The sequence below is a fragment of the Sebastes fasciatus genome, chromosome 7, assembly GCF_043250625.1.
Source record: "Sebastes fasciatus isolate fSebFas1 chromosome 7, fSebFas1.pri, whole genome shotgun sequence".
Classification (NCBI taxonomy): domain Eukaryota; kingdom Metazoa; phylum Chordata; class Actinopteri; order Perciformes; family Sebastidae; genus Sebastes; species Sebastes fasciatus.
The window spans coordinates 12,236,063-12,256,920 of record NC_133801.1 but is presented as its reverse complement, the minus strand read 5'-3'; the positions used below and the strand labels follow the sequence as shown (position 1 = coordinate 12,256,920).

General features: G+C 40.7%; 1 protein-coding gene across 4 annotated transcripts in view; it reads right to left on the bottom strand.

Moving 5' to 3' along the window:
* The window catches only part of kcnab1a (potassium voltage-gated channel subfamily A regulatory beta subunit 1a), a 119,939-nt gene that overhangs the window by 62,242 nt on the left and 36,839 nt on the right, over nucleotides 1-20,858 (bottom strand). The window contains exon 1 of one of the 4 annotated variants that reach the window (XM_074641607.1): nucleotides 16,726-17,963. The exons of the other annotated variants lie outside the window; for them this stretch is intronic. Coding sequence (XP_074497708.1) covers nucleotides 16,726-16,931 — 206 coding nt within the window. The 5' untranslated portion in view covers nucleotides 16,932-17,963. Of the gene's footprint in view, nucleotides 1-16,725; nucleotides 17,964-20,858 lie in introns of those variants that run through there. 4 annotated transcript variants of the gene reach the window in all.

Sequence of the window (20,858 nt, the reverse complement as noted above, 5' to 3'; positions counted from 1 at the left end):
CTACCTTGCCAGCGTTCTTATCAGTCTGTCTGTTCACGTCTATAGCCAAGATTCAGTTTACACGATTAACACAGTTCAGTTTTCTTCATTAATGACAGATGTAAGTTTTCTGCATGGGAATCAGTGAGAATAATATCCCCATTGTCCTAAGATTAGGAGATATAATACACAGTTTAACCCACTACCTTTAATGGACAGGTACTAAGAAGTACTTTATGAGGATGTTGGCTGTGTTACAGCAGGTTTAAAATTACAACTGCTTCCTAAGCACTGCATGAGGATTAGCAGATCAGTGAACATAAAAAGGTCAAGGCTCTAACAGGAAGATTTGACGTTGACACAGATTAAAAACTAGATGTGAAAAAAGTAGAGAAGGAAAACAAATCCATCTTAGCCTTATTAAAGAATTAGCTGAGGGACTTGATCTCACCATCTCCTCTCTTACCTCCCTCCATTCTTCACATCATCTGATCCCGTTTCCCTTGTCATCACACCCTGTCTTTGTTCACTCACATACAAACACACACTCAATCTCCCTTTAATTCATCTGCGCTCCCCTCAAGACTCATTCTTATCGATCTGGATACTGTGAAAGAGTGTGTGTTTACAGGGTGTGCACACATGTATTGCTGTGTACACATGTATTACACATGTTGTGTGTTTGCAAAGGCATGTGATTGTATGATCATCTGATGTGTGTGTGTGAGTGTGATTACGCCTGAGTGTGTGTGTGTGTGAGAGAGAGAGATGGAAACAACAGAAAGAAAAGACTGAGCAAGTGAGAAAACTGTAAAAACATCACAGATCTCGGCTTTAAAAGGATCACACATAAGCTGTTCTCACCAGCACAGTAATCACAACTTACTGGATGTACGTCTTCAGAACATGAAATAGTAAACTATCCAGCTTTATCTCAATGCCACATTGTAGAACCACAGTTTGCACAAACCAAAACCACAACAGAGCCACAAAACCTCCACCAAGTTGCATCTAACAAACACATTAGACAAACCCACACGACTGCAGCTTTTGCACTCATTCACATCTCCATGGAGACGGAAGTCAATTATATGGCCTTAATATGGATACAAACACGCGCACACACACACACACCCACACAAAGAGTGCCTCTTCCCCCACACCACCACTACACTTGCTAACAGAGTGAGAGAACATACGTTTATTGCACCTCATCAGCGTGCATACATTAAATGTTTTGTCACCTTCTAATGCAAGGTCTGGGCCGCCATGTTTGTCGTTGAATACAAATTGCAACTTAAAGCTCCTCACTCTTTCCTCGATAGACAACCAACCAGCCGGTAGGAGTTGCTAATGCAGTGACCAGTACATGCTTACTGTGTCAGCTTCCTCCCTCACAAGCATTGACGACTGCGTTGATTGGCTTGCTGAGCAGTCGCCACTGAACCCAAATCTCTCAGATGTTTATTCAAAGTGGGACATTTTTGTGACAACTAAAGACATGAATTCACTCTGTGTATTTGTCAGCCCAGTCGCACAAAAAGGCGTGTGAATGACACGATAATGCCAGCCCAGTCGCACAGTAGTTTGTGAAATAGTCACGAACTAAGTAGTTGTTTTCACGTAAGTTCCGTACTTAAGTTATGCAACTTCTGGAGTTATTTTAACGTAAGCCACGATCTTTTCCTAAACCTAACTTGTTGTCACATAAATTCAATACTTAAGTTACAGCACTTCCGGTGTTATTTAGACCCAAAGCGCGATCTTTTCCAAAGCCTAACTAAGTTGTTTGTTGCCCAAGCCAAACCAAGTTGACTTATTCTTAAACCTAACTGAGTGGCTGCGGATAAGAAATTGACACGTATCACATGTTGCTGGATATTCGTAGGAAAAAGCATGAAAAATATATGTTGAAAGTCGTGCTAAGCGTCACAAAAAAAGGGAAATTCGTTTCTATATACACAAATCAAATAGATTCAATTTCATGACTATTTTGTTGATAATGCGCAAGGCAAAAGCGTGTAATAAGAACGCCCTTCTTGCTTTTGGTGTGTCATTTTTACGCCACGTAGTCTGTACTGACTACAATGTAAATGCATCCGTGTGAATATGCTACGCTCAGAGTTAGTGACATAGAATAAAAAAGGGAGAAAGACCGCTTATGGTGGGCAGGAGGGAATGGATGGGTCCAACAAACACAGGACTTCCAACCAGGAGACCAGTGTTTTGTTTTGCTAGTTACGTTAGTGACTTTTCTCACGTGTTTTGTAGTGATGTTTGGGACGTGTTTGATAATGCAATCACATGGATTAAGGCTAACCAAAATAGTTTGAATATGTTTCTGTTAACTAGTAATCATTTAATTGACAATTCGTTTCAGCTCCACCTCACAGAGAAACCTTGTATGACAGAGTGTGTTTGTATGTTTCAGTGAGCCAAATATAAAAGCCTTACCTGCTCACTCAATTCATCAGCTGAATGCGTAAAATGTAAATGAAGTGTGTAGGTGTTATCATGTTTGCATTTGATGTGTTTGTGCATGCAGTATGTGTATGTAAAAGTCAGCCCACCATGCAGAAAACATGACATCAGCCTCGGGGGCACAGTTAGGTGATTTTGATTACGACATGGATCAAAGGCAGCGAGCAGACACCGCGCACACAGTAACACCTATTCCTCACAGCGTTTGCGTATGCCACTGCTGTCATCGCAGGGACGAACGAGGGAGGAAAAGTGAGAGAAAAAGGGAGGGAGAAGAATTTTAAAAAAGAAAGACAGAAATACAGAAAAAGAGAGATTGAAGGGGTGTAATCTCAGGAAGGAAGCAAATTGAAAAAGGACATCTGTGAGGGACGGAAGTGTGCGTGCATGTGTGTCATGCTTCATACGGACACTGTGGAATGAGCAATTCACATGCACACACTATATACAGTACTCACAAATTCTTGTACATATAGCCGCACAAATAGTGACCAGATTACTGAGGCTGGATTCGCTCCGAATCAGTAAAAAATGAATAGACTAATTATAATAATACTTCTGACAACTTCTTTCATCTCTCCATCATCTTTTTACATCTCTCTAAACCCTTTCTGTAAAACACTCTTGACAGTAATTCAATGTAATCCCACTATCATCTCATCAGCAAAATGTCGACCCTGTTAAATAATGGTGTGGAAGAGAGAAATAGATCAGTAGCTGGCAGTAACATCTTCATTAAGCTGGATGTTGTTAATATTTTGGTTGCAATATGCCAGGGATCAAAGCACAGTTATGTTAAATTACAACGCAGTGAAGTCCTCAGAGGTTGTTATGATCTTTGATTTCTCGCAGTCACACCTACTGTATATTTCAACAGGGTGATCAGAACAAAGAGCTTTAGACGTTTCCAAGGATTTGTGAAGAGACAGCCTCAAGATATGTGAAAGAAAACTCCAAGATGAACAGAGTGAAAACGGTATCTTATTAGATAAAACAGATGTTGACAAACTGCATAAGTTGCAGTTGAAAAAAGGTAATAAATCGCAATTTCTTATCGCAATACTCAGCATGTTGCAAAATGTTTAAAATCGCAATATATTATGACTCAAGTATCCTGATAAAATCATATGATGGGGCCTCTGGTGATTCCCACCCCTACTGAACGGAGAAGAGTCAGCTACAAATACAAAGGGCCCACAAAGCACTTCTTCTGACTACAGGTTAAAATGAGAAATGACAATGTAATAGCTTCCATTACCTTACATACAAACGATTATAACAAGAGAAAACTCCTGGTTGAAACTGATTTACGAGCAGCAGCAGCTGCACAAATAGCTTCTGTATACCAGCTGCACTGCTATTCACACTTCGTGTTCCTTTTGTTGGCCAGCAGGAAGATTCACAGTGGATCCTTGTAAATCTGGTAAAAGAGCTGTCAGGAGAGCTATATAGTGTGAAAGAGACAGGAGCCCTGCGGATATCAGTTGTTGTAGAGACAGCAGCAGTCTGTCTGATGATGGGCCTGTAGTTTCAACACTGTTAGGATGTGGAGATTTTTAGCTGGAAACAAGGAGGATGTTGTGCTGCTTCAGTAGCTGCTCTGCTTTTTGGACACTGTTTCCATTAATGGAAGAGGAAGGGGGAGCAAAGTTTACTTTTTGCTGTAGATCCTGTGAGCGATCCCCAGAGAGAGACAGGCTGGTAATGACACAAACTATGGCTTTCCAGCTCAAAAATATCTGCTCTAAGAGTCATAAAACAATCTGCTTCCTTCTGGCACCTGCTGTATACTGCAGTCCCATAATCTTCAACTGGCATCCAGTCAAGAGCAGGGCAGATGATTATCCATACATGCTAATCCATAGGGAAACACGTTTCAAATTTCATCTTGATATTTGGGAAGAACGTGTCCGTCAAATTCATATTCACCCTAACAATTTAGGGAACATGCTGCTGCTGTTGGGCTGCTAGCGAACAACAACACCACTAGCGAAAATCTTAAAAACAAAGACTTTATATAAGAAGTGGACGTAGTCACCGGTCTATTTGACTCTAAATGGGACCATAATTTACCAAATGAACATCATGCTGTATTGAAGAAGATTTGAAACTAGCAACTGAAACCATAAACTCATGTTTACAATTTTTACTGAGGTAATAAATCAAGTGAGAAGTAGGGTCATATAGACTTCTATACAATGAGACTTCTTTTTGCAACCAGAGGAGTCGCCCCCTGCTGGCTATTAGAAAGAATGCAAGTTTAAGGCACTTTTCAGAACCGAAGGTTGCTGCCTAGTTAAGAAACAAAGAACAGTACACACTTAAAATAGATTATTTTAACAATTACTGGAGAGAAAAAAAAACTTGTTTGTGATAATTGCTAGGACGCCTGTGTATTTACAGTGACACTGTTTCTGTGATGAAGGATTAATTACTAACTTAAGAGGGCCTCTGGGAGGACTGATTCTTTTTGAGGAGAAAGGACTGCACTTTCATGGATCAACATGGCAGTAAGCACTTAATAACACAGTTAGGGTTAGTAAAAGTTAAATCACTGATGAACTTTCTTAGTTCACATGATCAATCTGTTTGTCTTTATTTTGCTCTCTCTCTCTTCTATCCTGTTGGGCAGCTAAAGAGGTAGACAACGTCAGCAATAAAATCCTTGATATCAGTGTGTGCTGATGCTTGCTTTCGATTTTTGGCTCTCAAGCTCCATTTGAATCACTCTCCTGCCACACCATGGAAAGAACCTGACAAGCCATCCTGGCACTTCTTTTAATTAAAAAGCAAAAGTGAGTGAAGAAAGCACTTTAAGCTTTTGAATGAGGATGAGCCTTATTGTTAACTCCAACATCAGAGAAAACTGCACTGTACAGTGGATCAGATCGGAGCAGCAGTAACACCAACCAGAACAACTATAAAATGACAGACCGTGCTATTACTTTATCTTTATTCTTACATTCATAACTTCAGCTGCCACAGACCCAGTGAAATGTTTTATTCAGCTATGCACAGAGAGGTATTAGTCTTATCAACTGCTGCCACATCCAAGATAAAGGGTTTGAACTGGGAGCTAGCTTCAGTTACAGGCCTGTCACTATAATTAATATTACTATCAGCGTCTTTCAGGATGCCCAAGGGCACAGCAACAGTTCAGACAAACCGACAGACCATCAGTTTGTTATTCTTCAATATAATAGGCCCCTGTAGGGATTTACTATGATTCATAGAATTCACTCACTCTTTGCTGTCTCTCCCCTGTTCCTCCACTTTTTAATTTTAACATCCCCTGCATCACTCTGAGGGAATTCCTGCGTGAGTTTCTCCAACAGCATGAACAGGGTTTCACCCTTGTCAAGCCTCTCAAAGCCTCAACAGCACTGATGTTTGTGACCTACAGGATTAAAAGGTATAGTATTCATAAGAAGTCTCAGGTATTTTAATAAGGGCTGTCAATCGATTAAAATATTTAATCGCAATTAATCGCATGATTGTCCATGATTAATCGCAAATTTTGTATCTGTTCAAAATGTACCGTAAAGGGAAATTTGTCAAGTATTTAAAGCGCTTATCATCATGGGAGTGGACAAATATGCTTGCTTTATGCAAATGTATGTATATATTTGTTATTGAAAATCAATCAGCAACACAAAACAATGACAACTATTGTCCAGAAACCCTCACAGGTACTGCATGTAGCATAAAAAATATGCTTAAATCATAACATGGCAAACTGCAGCCCAACATCAGCTGTCAGTGTGTCAGTGTGCTGACTTGACTATGATTTGCCCCAAACTGCATGTGATTATCATAAAGTGGGCATGTCTGTAAAGGGGAGACTCGTGGGTACCCATAGAACCCATTTTCATTCACATATCTTGAGGTCAAAGGTCAAAGGACCCCTTTGAAAATGGCCATGTTTTTCCTCAGAGCGTTATTTATCTTCACTCTAGCTTTAAAACTGAGCCCCCTACAACCTCCAAAATATCAATTGCGTTAATGCATTAAACAAATTAGTGCCGTTAAAATGTATTTGCGTTAATGTGTTAACTTTGACCGCGCTAATTTTAACGGTTTGTTTTCTTAAAATTATCCTATAGTTCCAAAAATCTGTGTTTACATTTCTAGATCCCAATTATTTCCACCTTAAGTAGCACCAACTTGTACAAAATCTTGACAATGAAAACAATGACTGTTTACTTTATGCTCCAAATCACTACTAAAATCAATAAATGTAGGTCTTGTTCATACAGTCATGACATAAACAGCACTCAGTGTTCAAACCGGTCTGTTTTCATCATAACACATCATATCACCCTCCCTTTTTCCAGTCCCATTATTCCTGTCACTCTTTAATTCAGTTGCCTTTTTAGTTAACCCCCACTGGCTTAAAGTCTTTCTTAAATGTGTTTGTTTTGTGTGTGTGTGTGTGTGTGTGTGTGTGTGTGTGTGTGTGTGTGTGTGTGTGTGTGTTTTAAAGTGTTCCAAATTGAATGATGGCACTACAGAGCCAAGGACATGATTACCATAGCAACAAGCAGAGATAATGCGTTGGTTAGGGCCGCTGAGTATTTGTTGTGGGGTTGTTTTGAGTGCGACCAGGAGGCACAAAGAATTCCTTCCTTTATTCATTATCATGTTCCTCGTATATTATTTGTTGAAAAAAAGCTGAGGTGAAACTGAACAGCTGCCATCTCTCTATAACGTAATCACACATGCATACACAGGGACTCACGGTGTCAGTATTTTCACACGTTACAGACAAATACTTGATAATAAGATTACAGCTACAATGTTTAGGTCACATATACACAAACACTGAGCACCTTCACACCTCCTCCATAGGATGGCACATCATCACAGACACGTTTACAAGAGTTGCTAAAACTGGCCTTTCACACCACGATGCTGTGCAAGCGCTCAACAGGCTACGGTATGTACAGCAGCTGAGCGGACACCAACGCTCTTCCGCTAAATTAGCAGTTTATGAGTTGGCCTGCCCAGTATTCACAAAGCCTTCATGTTTTCTATTGCAACACATCTTGAAATGTCATCAGGAATGAGTTGTTCTCTCACCGGATCTTTCAGTATTTTATTCCCCACATATGGGCACATCAGAGGTGACTAGTGACATTTGTGCACATCACAAATACAGTCTTTTTTAAAAGTGAAAATAAGAAGCTCGTTGTGAGTTTGTTATTATCCTTCGATGAATATGTGTCTATATTTGGCTTTTGCTGTGTGTTTCAGAGTCACTAGTCTCTGGCCTTGACTGCTGTAACCCATTAAAAGCCTCCCATCTCCCACATCTGCTGCCTCTCCTTTCTCTCTTTACTGAAAAACTAAAGTACAGTATGCTTCCATAATGTGCAGCTAAGCCTGCATGTTCTGTCAACATGGGTTCAGCCTGAGATGAGACATAGTGGTTGCATGTTAACCCCTACGAGGCTCCGTCTGGAGACTGCCATCCTGTTCCCGGTGTACTCGCACACCAGAACAAGGGGCCAGCTGCTGCTCATTTCAGGTAAATACAATCACTATTTTGTACAATTTTACTCCCTATAACATTTTTTGTTATTGGCAAAACTATAGACAAAGGCTGTTTTGAATGTGATATTCTATCCCGAGCCTCCGACTCCGTGACTACTTCAGTCAGAGCAGCTGTCAATCACAGCTGTCTCACCCCCATTTTATAGCATCAAATATCTAATTAAAACCAAATTTATCAGAAAAATTAACACGAACATACATCAGTGTGATAAGAACTACCTAAAATGACAGAAAGCATCTTTGGGAAAAATGTATTTGACGTGTACTTTGATAAGTTTGGCCCATGTCCCATCCACTAACATAGAGAGGGCGGACTTTATGACCTATGCTGCAGCCAGCCACCAGGGGGCGACCGAGATGTTTTGGCTTCACTTTTGGAGCAATGTCATGTCGTCCATCGTTATATATAGTCTATGATATGGACAAAACCAAGTTACAATGACATAATTTTAATGGGAACTGTAGTTTCTTGCATGCTCCCAACGTAATTGTAGTCTAAAAGTAACCTGTGGAGTTTGTGACCTCTAGTAGTGTATTTATGAGCCCATCTCCGTTTTGTTGTCTCGTGGTACGTACAAGGACACACATGCACGCATGTATGACGCGATAAACATTTCCTGCAAATGGTTCCACACTATTCTACTGACCTACAGTGCAGGTGGTGGTAATCACCATGAAATATGATAATGCACCAGCAAAGGCAGTGAAGAAGAATGAACATGGATTTAAATAGTGCAGGCTTTAAAATATCTTTTATCTCTATAAAATAAACTTTACAAAGTTTGTACAAACTGTACAAAGACATAGCTACATGCCATCATGACCCACCACAGGTAAAACAGCAGTCTCGCATGGGTTTTATTGAGCATGCTGCCACCTAATTGGACCTCATGTGTATCAGAGCTTCAATAAGGTTGACTGATAATGAAGCCAGTTAGAGGCCAGGGCAACTAAATAAAGCTTTTTAATGCTTCACACATTTCTGTGGGGGGTTGTACTGACACACATATTCACTACTGATTTATTAATAGATTTGTTATTAAGTCAAACACAGCCTCATGCCTCCTAATGCTTCCCTCTATCAATTAAAAAAACACGTCTGCTCCAGCTCATTTCAAATGCTACTAGGAACTCGGACTGATTCAGAGCTTGTTATCACAACCCACAGTGTTGCAGTGAAGGGGACGCAGGGGAGCAAGTTGCACCCTGGTGGCTCAATCTATACAAGTGTATACAGCAGTAACAGCGAGGGGTTTTAATCCCTTCATGAGAGCCAGTTAAATCCACTCCCTCTCTCTCTCTCCCTTGTGTCTCCTTTCACCTGTCTGACTGACTGACTGACTGATGCAAATGTTGTTTACCGAGTCTGAAAGTACAGGAAATCGTTATCAATTGAATGAGCTCTCCGCTCAGTGCATCAGAGTGACGGGAGGAGACTTGATGCGTTTTTTTGTAATCGTCTCAGAAAATAGCCCAGTGAACCTTTTGTTTCTGCTGTACTGTCAGATATGCAAAGAGTGTGGGTACATAAATCCGCCATAATCCAGTACAGTATCTGATCACTGTATTCAGATACAGTACAGCGATGCATCCACCACCCCCACCCTTCAACACATGCACGAACCAAGCCTGCTCCCACTCTACTGCTCTGCCGGTCAGAACTTATTAAAATTTAAATGATTTCTGCTCCGCCAAGCTTGCATAGGGCACCAGTAAACAACACATTACATCAGGCGATAAGTCAATAAGAAAAGCATTAAAAATATGTTAAAATATTCTGTGTACGCCTTAACAGAACATCAGAGTTGAAGTTGAGCGCACCTAAAGGACTGTATGTTTTAAATTTATTAGGTGTAATTGACAATCTCAAGGTCAAAGTAGTCAGCCAGTTTGACACATCTGTTCTCTGTAACATGTGAAACACACATTTGCATTTATAAGAACACATAGTTAAACAGCCTGACCCCTCATGTGACCTGTGTGTGTGTTATGTGACCGTCATGTGCTGTAAGAAGCACCTGAAATGAAGTGCTCACACACACAGGTACACACTGAGAAGCAAACCCGTCCTCGCTTCTTGTCATGCTTTCACCTACAACGCAGTGCCAGAGCAGATGGCGTGCACAACCCTGAGTTCACTTCCTGAAACAAAAAGAAAGAGAGAGAGATGGAGGAGGGGGTAGAGACTGTCTATCTCATCCAATACTGTCCGTCCAAAAGAATCACTGTCAGCAGGAGACAATGCAGCACCGAGTGATTAGCACCACACACACACACACACACACAGGTATTGTCTCTTGTCCATCTCCGTCTCTTTTCGTTTCCATCTCTCTCTTCTTCTCTCTCCATCTTTCGTCCCATTGTTCCTATAGAGATGTGAGCAGAAACTCTAGCCCATCCTCATCTATTGTCAGAAGCAATTTTCACCATCCTCTGTTCATGCCTACTGAACTTTTAATGACAAACTGACAAGAAGACTGCACTGGCATGTGACGTGCAATCCTATAGAGGAAGCTGCATATAGAGAAGTGTGTGCGTGTGTGAGGTTTCATTTTATAATACTGCTACAAGAAGGGGATTCAAATCAGTCAAATTCAATCTATTTCAACACAATCTACAGAATGAAAAGCTGGATAAGAAAAATTGTAAAACTTAAAACTACCATCATGAACAGTGTATTACATGAAACTAACAGCATCACTATCAATAACCCATTCTCAAAACTGACACCGGTCACCACAACTTTAAGAGTGCATCTTCTGGTAGGATAAACACACGCTGTCCTTTATGTCTGCACATTAATTTACTGTGCAGTAAAACATTCCTTATCGCTGCCTGACATGTGGGTACATTTGTGCTCACGAACATATGACGAACTCTACAAAATCCTGGCACGCACACACTGTACTGTACAAACACTCTGTAAGTGACTGTCAGTCTCTGCATACCGCTCGGTTTACTCCTACATGACAGATGAGCTGTAAACAATGGCATTAATAGTAGGGCTGCAACTAACGATTATTTTCATTGTCTGTCGATTAATCTCCCGATTAGTTGTTTGGTCTAAAAAATGTCATAAAAAAGGTGAAAAATGTCGACCAGTGTTTCCCAAAGCCCAAGATGACATCCGCAAATGTCTTGCTTTGTCCACAACTCAAAGATATTCAGTTTACTGTCACAGAGGAGTAAAGAAACCATATTATATTCAATGCATAACAATAACAGTAAAGAACAGCTGATAAACTTTACAACTAACCCAAATAGTGAAAGCAATAACTGCAGGACGTTTGTGTAAAACGAGCGATTTGGATGAATTTTGAGCAGTATATGTGAATATTGGATCAAAGATGAGTTTTCCTGTTATTTTTAGGAACTTTTATTACAATTCTTTTTCTTTCTTTATTTTAACAATCATACGTACTAATTAATATGCTTCTTTTTTGACATATTCAGTGTTTTCTTCTCCCTGACGCTTGGCCATTGTTCTATCAGCTCTTTGGTTGTTTTAACTGCGTACGTTTCTAATGTAGGACGAGGCTGTTTAGCAGAGAGAGAAGGCTCTATATACTGTAGCTTGTGTTCAGGTCTTCACCGTGCCCTTATCCTGTTTATGTCTTAAATAATAATCCAAACTTTAAAAATAACAATTTCATTTAGTTTTCTCCACAAAAAATAATGAAATCCTGAGATATACACTCACCGGCCACTTTATTAGGTACACCTTGCTAGTACCGGGTGGTCTTCTGCTGCTGTAGCCCATCTGCTTCAAGGTTCGACGTGTTGTGTGTTCAGAGATGGTATTCTGCATACCTTGGTTGTAACGAGTGGTTATTTGAGTTACTGTTGCCTTTCTATCATCTCAAACCACTCTGCCCATTCTCCTCTGACTTCTGTCATCAACAAGGCATTTTCGTCCACACGACTTCCGCTCACTGGATATTTTCTCTTTTTCGGACCATTCTCTGTAAACCCTAGAGATGGTTGTGCGTGAAAATCCCAGTAGATCAGCAGTTTTTGAAATACTCAGACCAGCTCGTCTGGCACCAACAACAGATGCCACGTTCAAAGTCACTTAAATCCCCTTTCTTCCCCATTCTGATGCTCGGTTTGAACTTCAGCAAGTCGTCTTCACCACGTCTAGATACCTAAATGCATTAAGTTGCTGCCATGTGATTGGCTGATTAGCTATTTGTGTTAACAAGCAATTGAACAGGTGTGCCTAATAAAGTGGCCGGTGAGTGTAGGCCAACTGTATATTTTTAAAAAATGTTTTCTTACACTTCTTAAAAACAAGAAGGCCACACGTTGAGAGACCCCCATGTTGGGAACCAGTGAGTTAAACAATTCAACACATGTGAGACTTACATACAACTACAACAGCATTTTCAACATATAGCCTATCTCTATATCCATCAAATCATCTGTAAAATGACGAAGATACTTGACCTGATTGCTCAACTTTAGAGCACTTCAGTGTATTTCTGACACAGCTCGTAGTAGCAGATGTTCCTTCAGGCCAAAGTTCCCAAACATACATCTCAGCAACATCATTACACTCAGCTGTGACATTACGTGAGCCAAGTACTTGCATGTTACTTTTTGACCCAAGAGCTTCTCAAGATACAAACGCAATCTGTTGGCACACCAAGATCAGGGGAAAACCTAGCGGCAGAAACGCTCTTAGCCTTCACCACATATTGCTTGCTTTTCCAGGATTGTACATTTTTCTTCCTCTCCTTAGCTATTACATGCAACTTTCACGTACTAGTCTGTGACTGAGTGTTTGAAGTGGCTGTAGTATCATGGTAGAGTGTCAGAACTGTTGCCACTGTGTCTGTTTTCAAAGCAGACCGGTCGATACACCGAACAATCACACCCCGTCAGGAGGTGTCATGAGATTTCTCAGTTACAGACACACGCCTGTCAGTCATCTCAGTCATGAAGCATTCATCTTCAAACACCTCAGTTTGAGCTTCTAGGTTCACTTCATAAAGCCTGATCAATTCTTCCCAGCAGCGCTGACACATCGATAAGGTTAAACAACACAGGCAGAAGGTCATCCACGTATAGAGCTACAAATCCAGTGTCTGCTACCCATTCATTTAAATGTTTCAGGCATGTTTTTTATGTCATTAGCATTTTCCTGTGGTCCATTATAAAAAAACATCATTGTAAATTTTAAGGACAAAAGGACTCTTAAAAATGACCTTTTAGGATTCCTCTATCTCTACAGAACTGAATCCATTTGATGTTACAGTAGCAGGACAATTGGCTTTCAGTTCAAAGTCACCTGCCAGGTGTAGCTCCATAGATTTCACTTTTGGTTCAGGCATGTTTACCCGCTCACTTTCCCCGCCACTATTCTGGACTGTTGTTTCCAACGCAGAGTGACGTGGCACCGAGCCATGGCGTGACCGGTCTCCCAGCTCTCATTACTGGTCAAACTGCATCACAGCCCACTTACATTACATATTGTCTAGACTACTTCAGAGTCTGGACAATATGTAATGTAAGTCCATTCTCAAAACAGAGTCCAAGATTTCTATTAGCCTTGAACAGTGTCATGATGATGATGATCCTAGTCAGCTGTGTAATACTTAATAAAACGTTTTTTTCACTGTCCTCAGCTGTCCTGTTCAACAATTAAGTAGTCAAGACTTGTACATATATTTCCATTTATAGCACAACACATAACACACATGCAGCGGAAGAATAAGTTGAGAAACAGTATGCACTGTGAAAAACCAATACGGTAACAAACACAATTACTGAAGCAGAAGAAATCCAGATCAATAACACTAAATGATGCCCCTGAGGTCTTAACATCTACCACAGGTTTTATTTAACAGAGAGTCACTGACACTAAACATTATCTCAGAATTGTTTCTGGCCCAGGCATTTTATTCAGGTTAAAAATCAACATCATCCTTTTAAATAAGAGAAAAAAATTTTATCTTTTCACTGTGGATGAAAAATGTATTTCCCTACAAGTTTTGCAAAGCAATTTTGCATCATTAACCTATTTAACCGGGATATGTAGAGCGTGACAAGCACCCTCATTTAATCAGAGCAGTCAGCAGAACTTTCATTTGGCATCAGCTACACAGGCAAGTCCTAAAACAACCCTACTACAATGTACCTACAGATGCAAAACTATCGTCAGGTCTGATGTGTCTGATTCCCCTGTGTTAACACTGAAAAGTTTTACAAATATTCAATAGAATATTAACACCATCAAATACAGTAAGTGCTGAATACTTAGCGCAACCTTCTGCCTGCAATCTGTTGCTATCTCTTCTCTATGCAAGCACAACACATGTCCTCATACACACTCTGACACACACACATACCAATCTTGATTTCAAGGCGATCTGCAAAGCTTGAAAAGAAAATAATGGCACCATATTTTACGTAAAACTCACAGCCCGAGGCCATGAGAGTCAAACAGACAAGTCAGCTGAGCAACAGCACTGCTGGAGGTCAAATCCAACTCAGACACTCTGCCCACACTGCAGAGCTGTCTCACCAAACCACAGAGAGAGGCAGAGGAAGAGAGTTGAAAAATAAAAAAGTGTTAAGGTGTGTGGGAGCGAAGCAGAAGAATCCTCTTCCATTCATGGCATTTGAAAGCGCTGAGTATTTGTGAGCAAGAAAGAAAACGAGGGAGAGAGGTTTAAGATTTGTGTGAGACAGACAGACAGACGGCATATGTGAGATGCTGTAAATGAACTGTGGGGAGAAAGAGGGAAGGAGAGAGGAGACACAATGATAGACAGAGCAGACAATGAACCTGTAGGAACTGTCAGTAAACTCTCACCGGGTAGCAGACAGCGTTTATTCGTAAATCCTGTCAGGTTTGCTTGTGACATCCAAAGTGAATGCGCAGCTTCTGTATGACTTACTGATAAGTCTGGAGACTGAGGATCAAAACTGAATTTGTGGAGCACGAGCTCACTGAAAACACACTGCAGGCCTGGCAGAAGGTGCTTCAGATGGTGCTGGCAAGAGTGGCTTTTATGAAATGCCACAATATGACGGCAACAAAAGGCACGTGAGAGTGGGGATTTCAAGGCAGAAAAGGGGAATTACGTGGCTTTCAGTGAGGCAGTTTGTTATCAAAAAGATTTAAAGCTGCAGTCGGGAACTTTGAGCAAATATGATGAAAAGTTATTTTTATAAAACTATTACTATACCCTGACACTAGTGCATGAGACAGATAATCTGTGATATGAAATGCTAATGCCATTAAGAGCACAGGAGGACACAGGGAGACATGACTTTTTTCAGATTACCTGTCTCATGCACTACTGTCAGAATATACTGACTGTTATAAAATAACTTATTTTTGTTATATCATATTTGCTCAAAGTTACCAACTTCAGCTTTAAAGCTGTTTTCTCATTTACATAAAAAGATGCTTTAAAGCACTACATAACAAATTTCTCTGGGATCAACACAAGTAAGGGTCGGAAATATGGTTGGAATCAGTTTTAAGATACTAATAAAGCTATATATGTTTAATTTGCATATTTTTAGGTCTGTCAGAGTTAACGCGATAATAACGAGTTAACGCTAATTCCTTTTAACACCACTAATTTCTTTAACGCAATCGATATTTCGGAGGTTGTAACGAGTTCAGTTTTAAAGCTAAAGTGAAGATCCCCGGTATCATATGAAACCAGAAAACCTAAAGAATCTATTGGTACCAACCATGTCATACTAGCTCGTCGCAAAGGAGGTTAAATAACGTGCACTAAATTTTAGCGAGGACAAACTGGCATGGCCATTTTCAAAGGGGTCACTTGACCTCTGACCTCAAGATATGTGAATGAAAATGGGTTCTATGGGTACCCACGAGTCTCCCCTTTACAGATATGCCCACTTTATGATAATCACATGCAGTTTTAGAGCAAGTCATAGTCAAGTCAGCACACTGACACACTGACAGCTGTTGTTGCCTGTTGGGTTTGAGTTTGTCATGTTATATATATGTGTGAACATATTTTTATGCTAAATGCAGAACCTGTGAGGTTTTCTGGACAATATTTGTCATTGTTTTGTGTTGTTAATTGATTTCAGATAATAAATATATAGATATATTTGCATAAAGCAAGCATATTTGTCCACTCCCATGTTGATAAGAGTATTAAATACTTGACAAAATCTCCCTTTAAGGTACATTTTGAACAGATAAAAATGTGCAATTAATTTGCGATTAATCCTGATTAATCATGGTCAATCATGAGATTAATTGTGATTAAATATATTAATTAATTGATAGCCCTAATTTTTTTTCATTATTGTAATACAATTCCACTAAAAGTTGATTAACATTAATTAATTATTGCCAAGCCAATAACAGGGTCTTTTTGGATAGCGTGCACTTCTTTGGAAGATTATAAATACCATCTTTTAAACTTTGAACTCTGAAAGGTGTAACAGAATGGCACAACAAAGGAATTAAGTTGCGTTCAAAATTACAGCGTGTGGACAACTCGGCTCCAATGAAATATTGAACAGCATAATAAAAGAATAATGAAGACGTAGCAGCGGAGATGGAGTGGACAAGAAAAGAAATATAGACAGAAACATGAGTAGCATGGCAGCACACACAAACGTGTGGAGGGAAAAAACTACACCTGACAAACAGCTTTTTTTAATAAACATTACATTCAGTCACTAAGCCCTGCACATACTCTGACACACACACACCTGTACTTCATGCCCGTGTGCTTCCCCGTGGACTCCTTGAGTGAGATGTGCCGTGGAGTGAAGGAGCCGAAGCTGCGAGCGATGATGGCCACGGTGCGGAACTTGGCCCTGGCTTGGTTCACCACGTTGGGGCTGGTGGCGCTCTTGCTGTGGTCCCCATTCCCCCTCTTCAGGTTGTGGTCCGTGCAGGCGATGGACACCTGCATGGCTGAGCTTCAGTTGAGGGAGCAGAGCCCGAGAATACAGAGGAAAAAAGTACAGATGGGACAGAAGGAGTGGAGACGGAGACCGGCAGGGAAGTCTCAAAGAGTGTTTTGTTTTAAATCTCTTGATTCAGCTTCCTCTTTTATTCAAAGTCTGTGTCCAGGTTTCTTTAGCAGTTCTTTTCTTGGAGATGGAGATCTTCAGTTGCTTACTTCCAAACACTGTGTCTCCTTCTGCATCACTTTGGTCTGTGAGGCAAAATAAAGCTGCAAAAGCTTTTTATTCTGTTTCTTTTTCTCTCACGTCAAGTCTCCCATTTAAAGTCTTTCCTTGTAGAAGAGAAGCAGGTCAATCATCAAAAGCGTGAAAAGAACAAAAGACTCCTCAGTTCTTTGAGAGATCCCAAATTCCCCCGCGGTCTTCCCTGCTCCTGTGTCCTGCCTCTGATGCCGAGCTCGGGGAATTTCCTAACGGGGTTTCAGCTGCAGAATGGCAAACAGAGGAGCCGGGGAGAGCACAGAGGGATGGCAGAGAGCGAAAGAGAGAGACGGAGATGCGACCCAGGCGCTCTGCTCTCCCTGGTCTGCCTGTGGGAAGAGAGGGAGAGAGCGATAGCATGAGAGAGAGAGAGAGAGAGAGAGAGAGAGGGGAGAGTGAAGGAGGAGGGGACAGGGTCAGAGAGGGGATAAGGAGACAGGGCAGAGAGGAAGGAGGAAACAAGGAGGGGGGAGTCACTCTCAGGTCCGGGCAGGGTGCACCAGCACACCTCTGCCATCAGCACTTTTTCCCGTCTTGTCACTTCTTGTCCTTCTCTCCTCGCTCTTCATCTCCTTCCTCTTCTTCACTCTCTTCAGCTTCTCCTGCCTGCCGATGTTAATGCGTGTCACTAATGTGCCCCAGTTTCCCCCTCTTTCACTTCTCGCTTTCTGATATTTGTTCTCTAGCCAATATTTGGCTTTTTTTTCCTTCTTCCTGTTTTTTTTCTCTCAGCAGGGCAGCTACCTCACCGACAGCGCACCTTCAGGGAACTGAGAGGCATGTAATGCAATGCTCGCTCTCTCTCTCTCTCTCTCTCTCTCACTCCCACTCTCTCTCTCTCTCTTTAGCTCCCACTCTACCCATCTCACTCTGACTCTCTTTTCTCACCTGTCACCCATCTTTGAAGGTTTCTCTCTTCCTTTCCAATAATTTCCAAACAGCAAAGCTGTTACCCTTTATTCCCTCTGCGCTCTACAAACTCTCTCTGTGGTATTTCTTTTTCTTTCCCTTTTTTTCTCTCTATTTTCTGAACCAATACACAAGTAGCAAACATATGTTGGCTCTGGGTTCTTCAATCCTGCCGCTATAACTGAGACACTTTTTGGATATTTGCTTTAAAATTCACTATATATTGAAAGTAGGGCTGCGTTAATAAAAATTTGTTTTAACGCCACCAATTCCTTTAACGCATTACTGGCATCATATGAAACTAGAAAACCTAAGGAATCCGTTGGTACTAACCATGTGATAGTAACTTGTCAGGAAGGAGGCAAAATAATGCTCCAAATTTTGGCGAGGAAAAACTGGAATGGCTATTTCAAATGGGTTTCTCTGCTCTCAAAATATGTGAATGAAAATGGGGTCTATGGGTACCCACGAGTCTCCCCTTTACAGACATGCCCACTTTATGATAAACACATGGTGAGGGTTTCTGGACAAGTGATAAGAATATTCAATACTTGACAAATTTCTCTTTAAGGTACATTTTACAGATAAAAAAAAAATGTGTGATTAATTTGCGATTAATCGTGATTAACTATTTTAATCGATTGACAGCCCTACTTGAAAGAAAGCATATATACTGTAATTAGTGAATATTTTGTCCATTTTCTACAAACATTATGCAAAAGCTACAGTATGCGCAAATCAGAAACATATATTTGCTGACATCAAGTAATGTTTTTTTCCCCAAATCCCCTCACACACTGTACATATATACAGTACATACAATCCCCACAGGCAGCTGCAAATCAAAGCGAAAGAGAGGAGGATGGATGGATGAGATGGGGGAGGTGTGCAGAGATTAGAATCAAGAGAAAGAAAATGACTTAAAAACAGCACGCTGAGGCGTAACAAAGCTGAGAGGAGAGAATTAATGCATCTGTTTATGTTTGATTACTGCACATCCAAGTGTCTGACGGCATGGGAATGACTGTGTGTGTGTGTGTGTGTGTGTGTGTGTGTGTGTGTGTGTGTGTGTGTGTGTGTGTGCGTGTGTGTGTGTGTGTGTGTGTGTGTGTGTTTCTGTTGTGTGCTTTCCAGTAATTCTATAAGGGGTGTCAAGCGGAGGTAAATGGAGCATTTTGCTGCAGGGCCTTTCAACAGTCTCTCTTTCTGTATGTATGTGTGTGTGTGTGTGTGTGCACAGTGGATTAGCACGTGTGGTGTAAATGTCAGCACTGCTTATATATGCAAATGTTTTGACAGAGGAAACGGACCATATCATTATCTGGACAAATACGCAGAAACAAATCTAGAAACAGTATTTATTATGTACGTATATTGGTTTGTTTGTGTCGTTCTCTCCATCGTCAACAGATGCTTTTACTGTAATAACTGATAAACGTTAACACGCATGAAAAAAGGCTGTACCAGCAACAATCTACAAGCAGGAGAAGGTGGTTGTAAATGCCATGGAAACACCCGTGTTAGTCTGGTTCTCCTTTCAAAATCAGCATCTAAACTGGGGGTGGGAGGCGCAGAGCCAAGGACAAGGAATTAACTGTAGAGCATATTGCTATATTGAAAAAATATTATCTTTCAGCACTTCTCACAGCACACAATTTGAGCCATATGCACTGTTTGTTAGATCAGTTTTCTGGACACACAGGACAACGTCAGAGCCCAACAACAGTTCTGGGTATTGTTTTAAAGTGCCGATAACACTTTTTATGATACTTTACTTCAAGGACTATATATGTGCTTTTATACAAAAATGTAAAAAGGTTGAAAGGAGTATTAATGTTTTCCATCCTGGTTCAGACTACGGAGCCTCTGTGTTGTTGTTTGACAAATATAGGTGCAACTCAACCCGTTTCGCACAACGTGATTGGTTGATAGCTTTATTTGCAGTGCGAAAGCTCAGAAAATCAACCTTGTTCAAAAACAAATTACGCTGCTTTTTTGGCACGTAATATTCACGTTCTGTGTGAAAGTGCTCATGACAAAATCAACAGCTCGAAAAAATTTATCGACATGCAAATTAAAAACGCAGCTGGTGTGCAACTGCTTTCAGTCTTGTTATTTAACAAAAGAAGCCTCGATTTAGAAGACTCAAATGTCGTTGAAACACAAACCACCATACAATAACTAAATCTAATACAATCTAAAACTGACAAAAACTGGATTTAAATCAGGTAATGTCTAATCAATCAATAAGCAGGCAGTGGAAATCTGACCTGGCATTCGATACTGTAGCAGTGCCACTGACATCATCATCTTCGATACCCAGCCTGACACAACAACTGTGTCAAAATGTATTTGGAGAAGCGAAGTGCTTTAGATTGAAGATGTTTGAGCGTGATTCATTCAATCTAGACAAGACTGTAGCTGTAGCGGGTGTCATCAATGCAGGGAAAATAACTGTTGTAGGTAAAAGAAACGGGTATATGCAGTCTATAAACATGACATGATAAATACATCCATGCTACAAACCCCATTACTGGAGCGCCTCCTGCTAGATTGACCTCGTCTAAAAAGGGCTTTGGAATCACTCAATGAGAGTTGTTTGGGGTAAAGTGCCTTTTGGAAACCAGGGCACGAACTGCCTGTTGAGGTAATTAATTATATCTTATCATAAGAGCAGTCCATTGTTTTAAACTGCTGTATTTCACTGATTCGATTTCAACAGCAGCTCATTGTGCAATCCTGCAAATAGCTCATTTGCACCA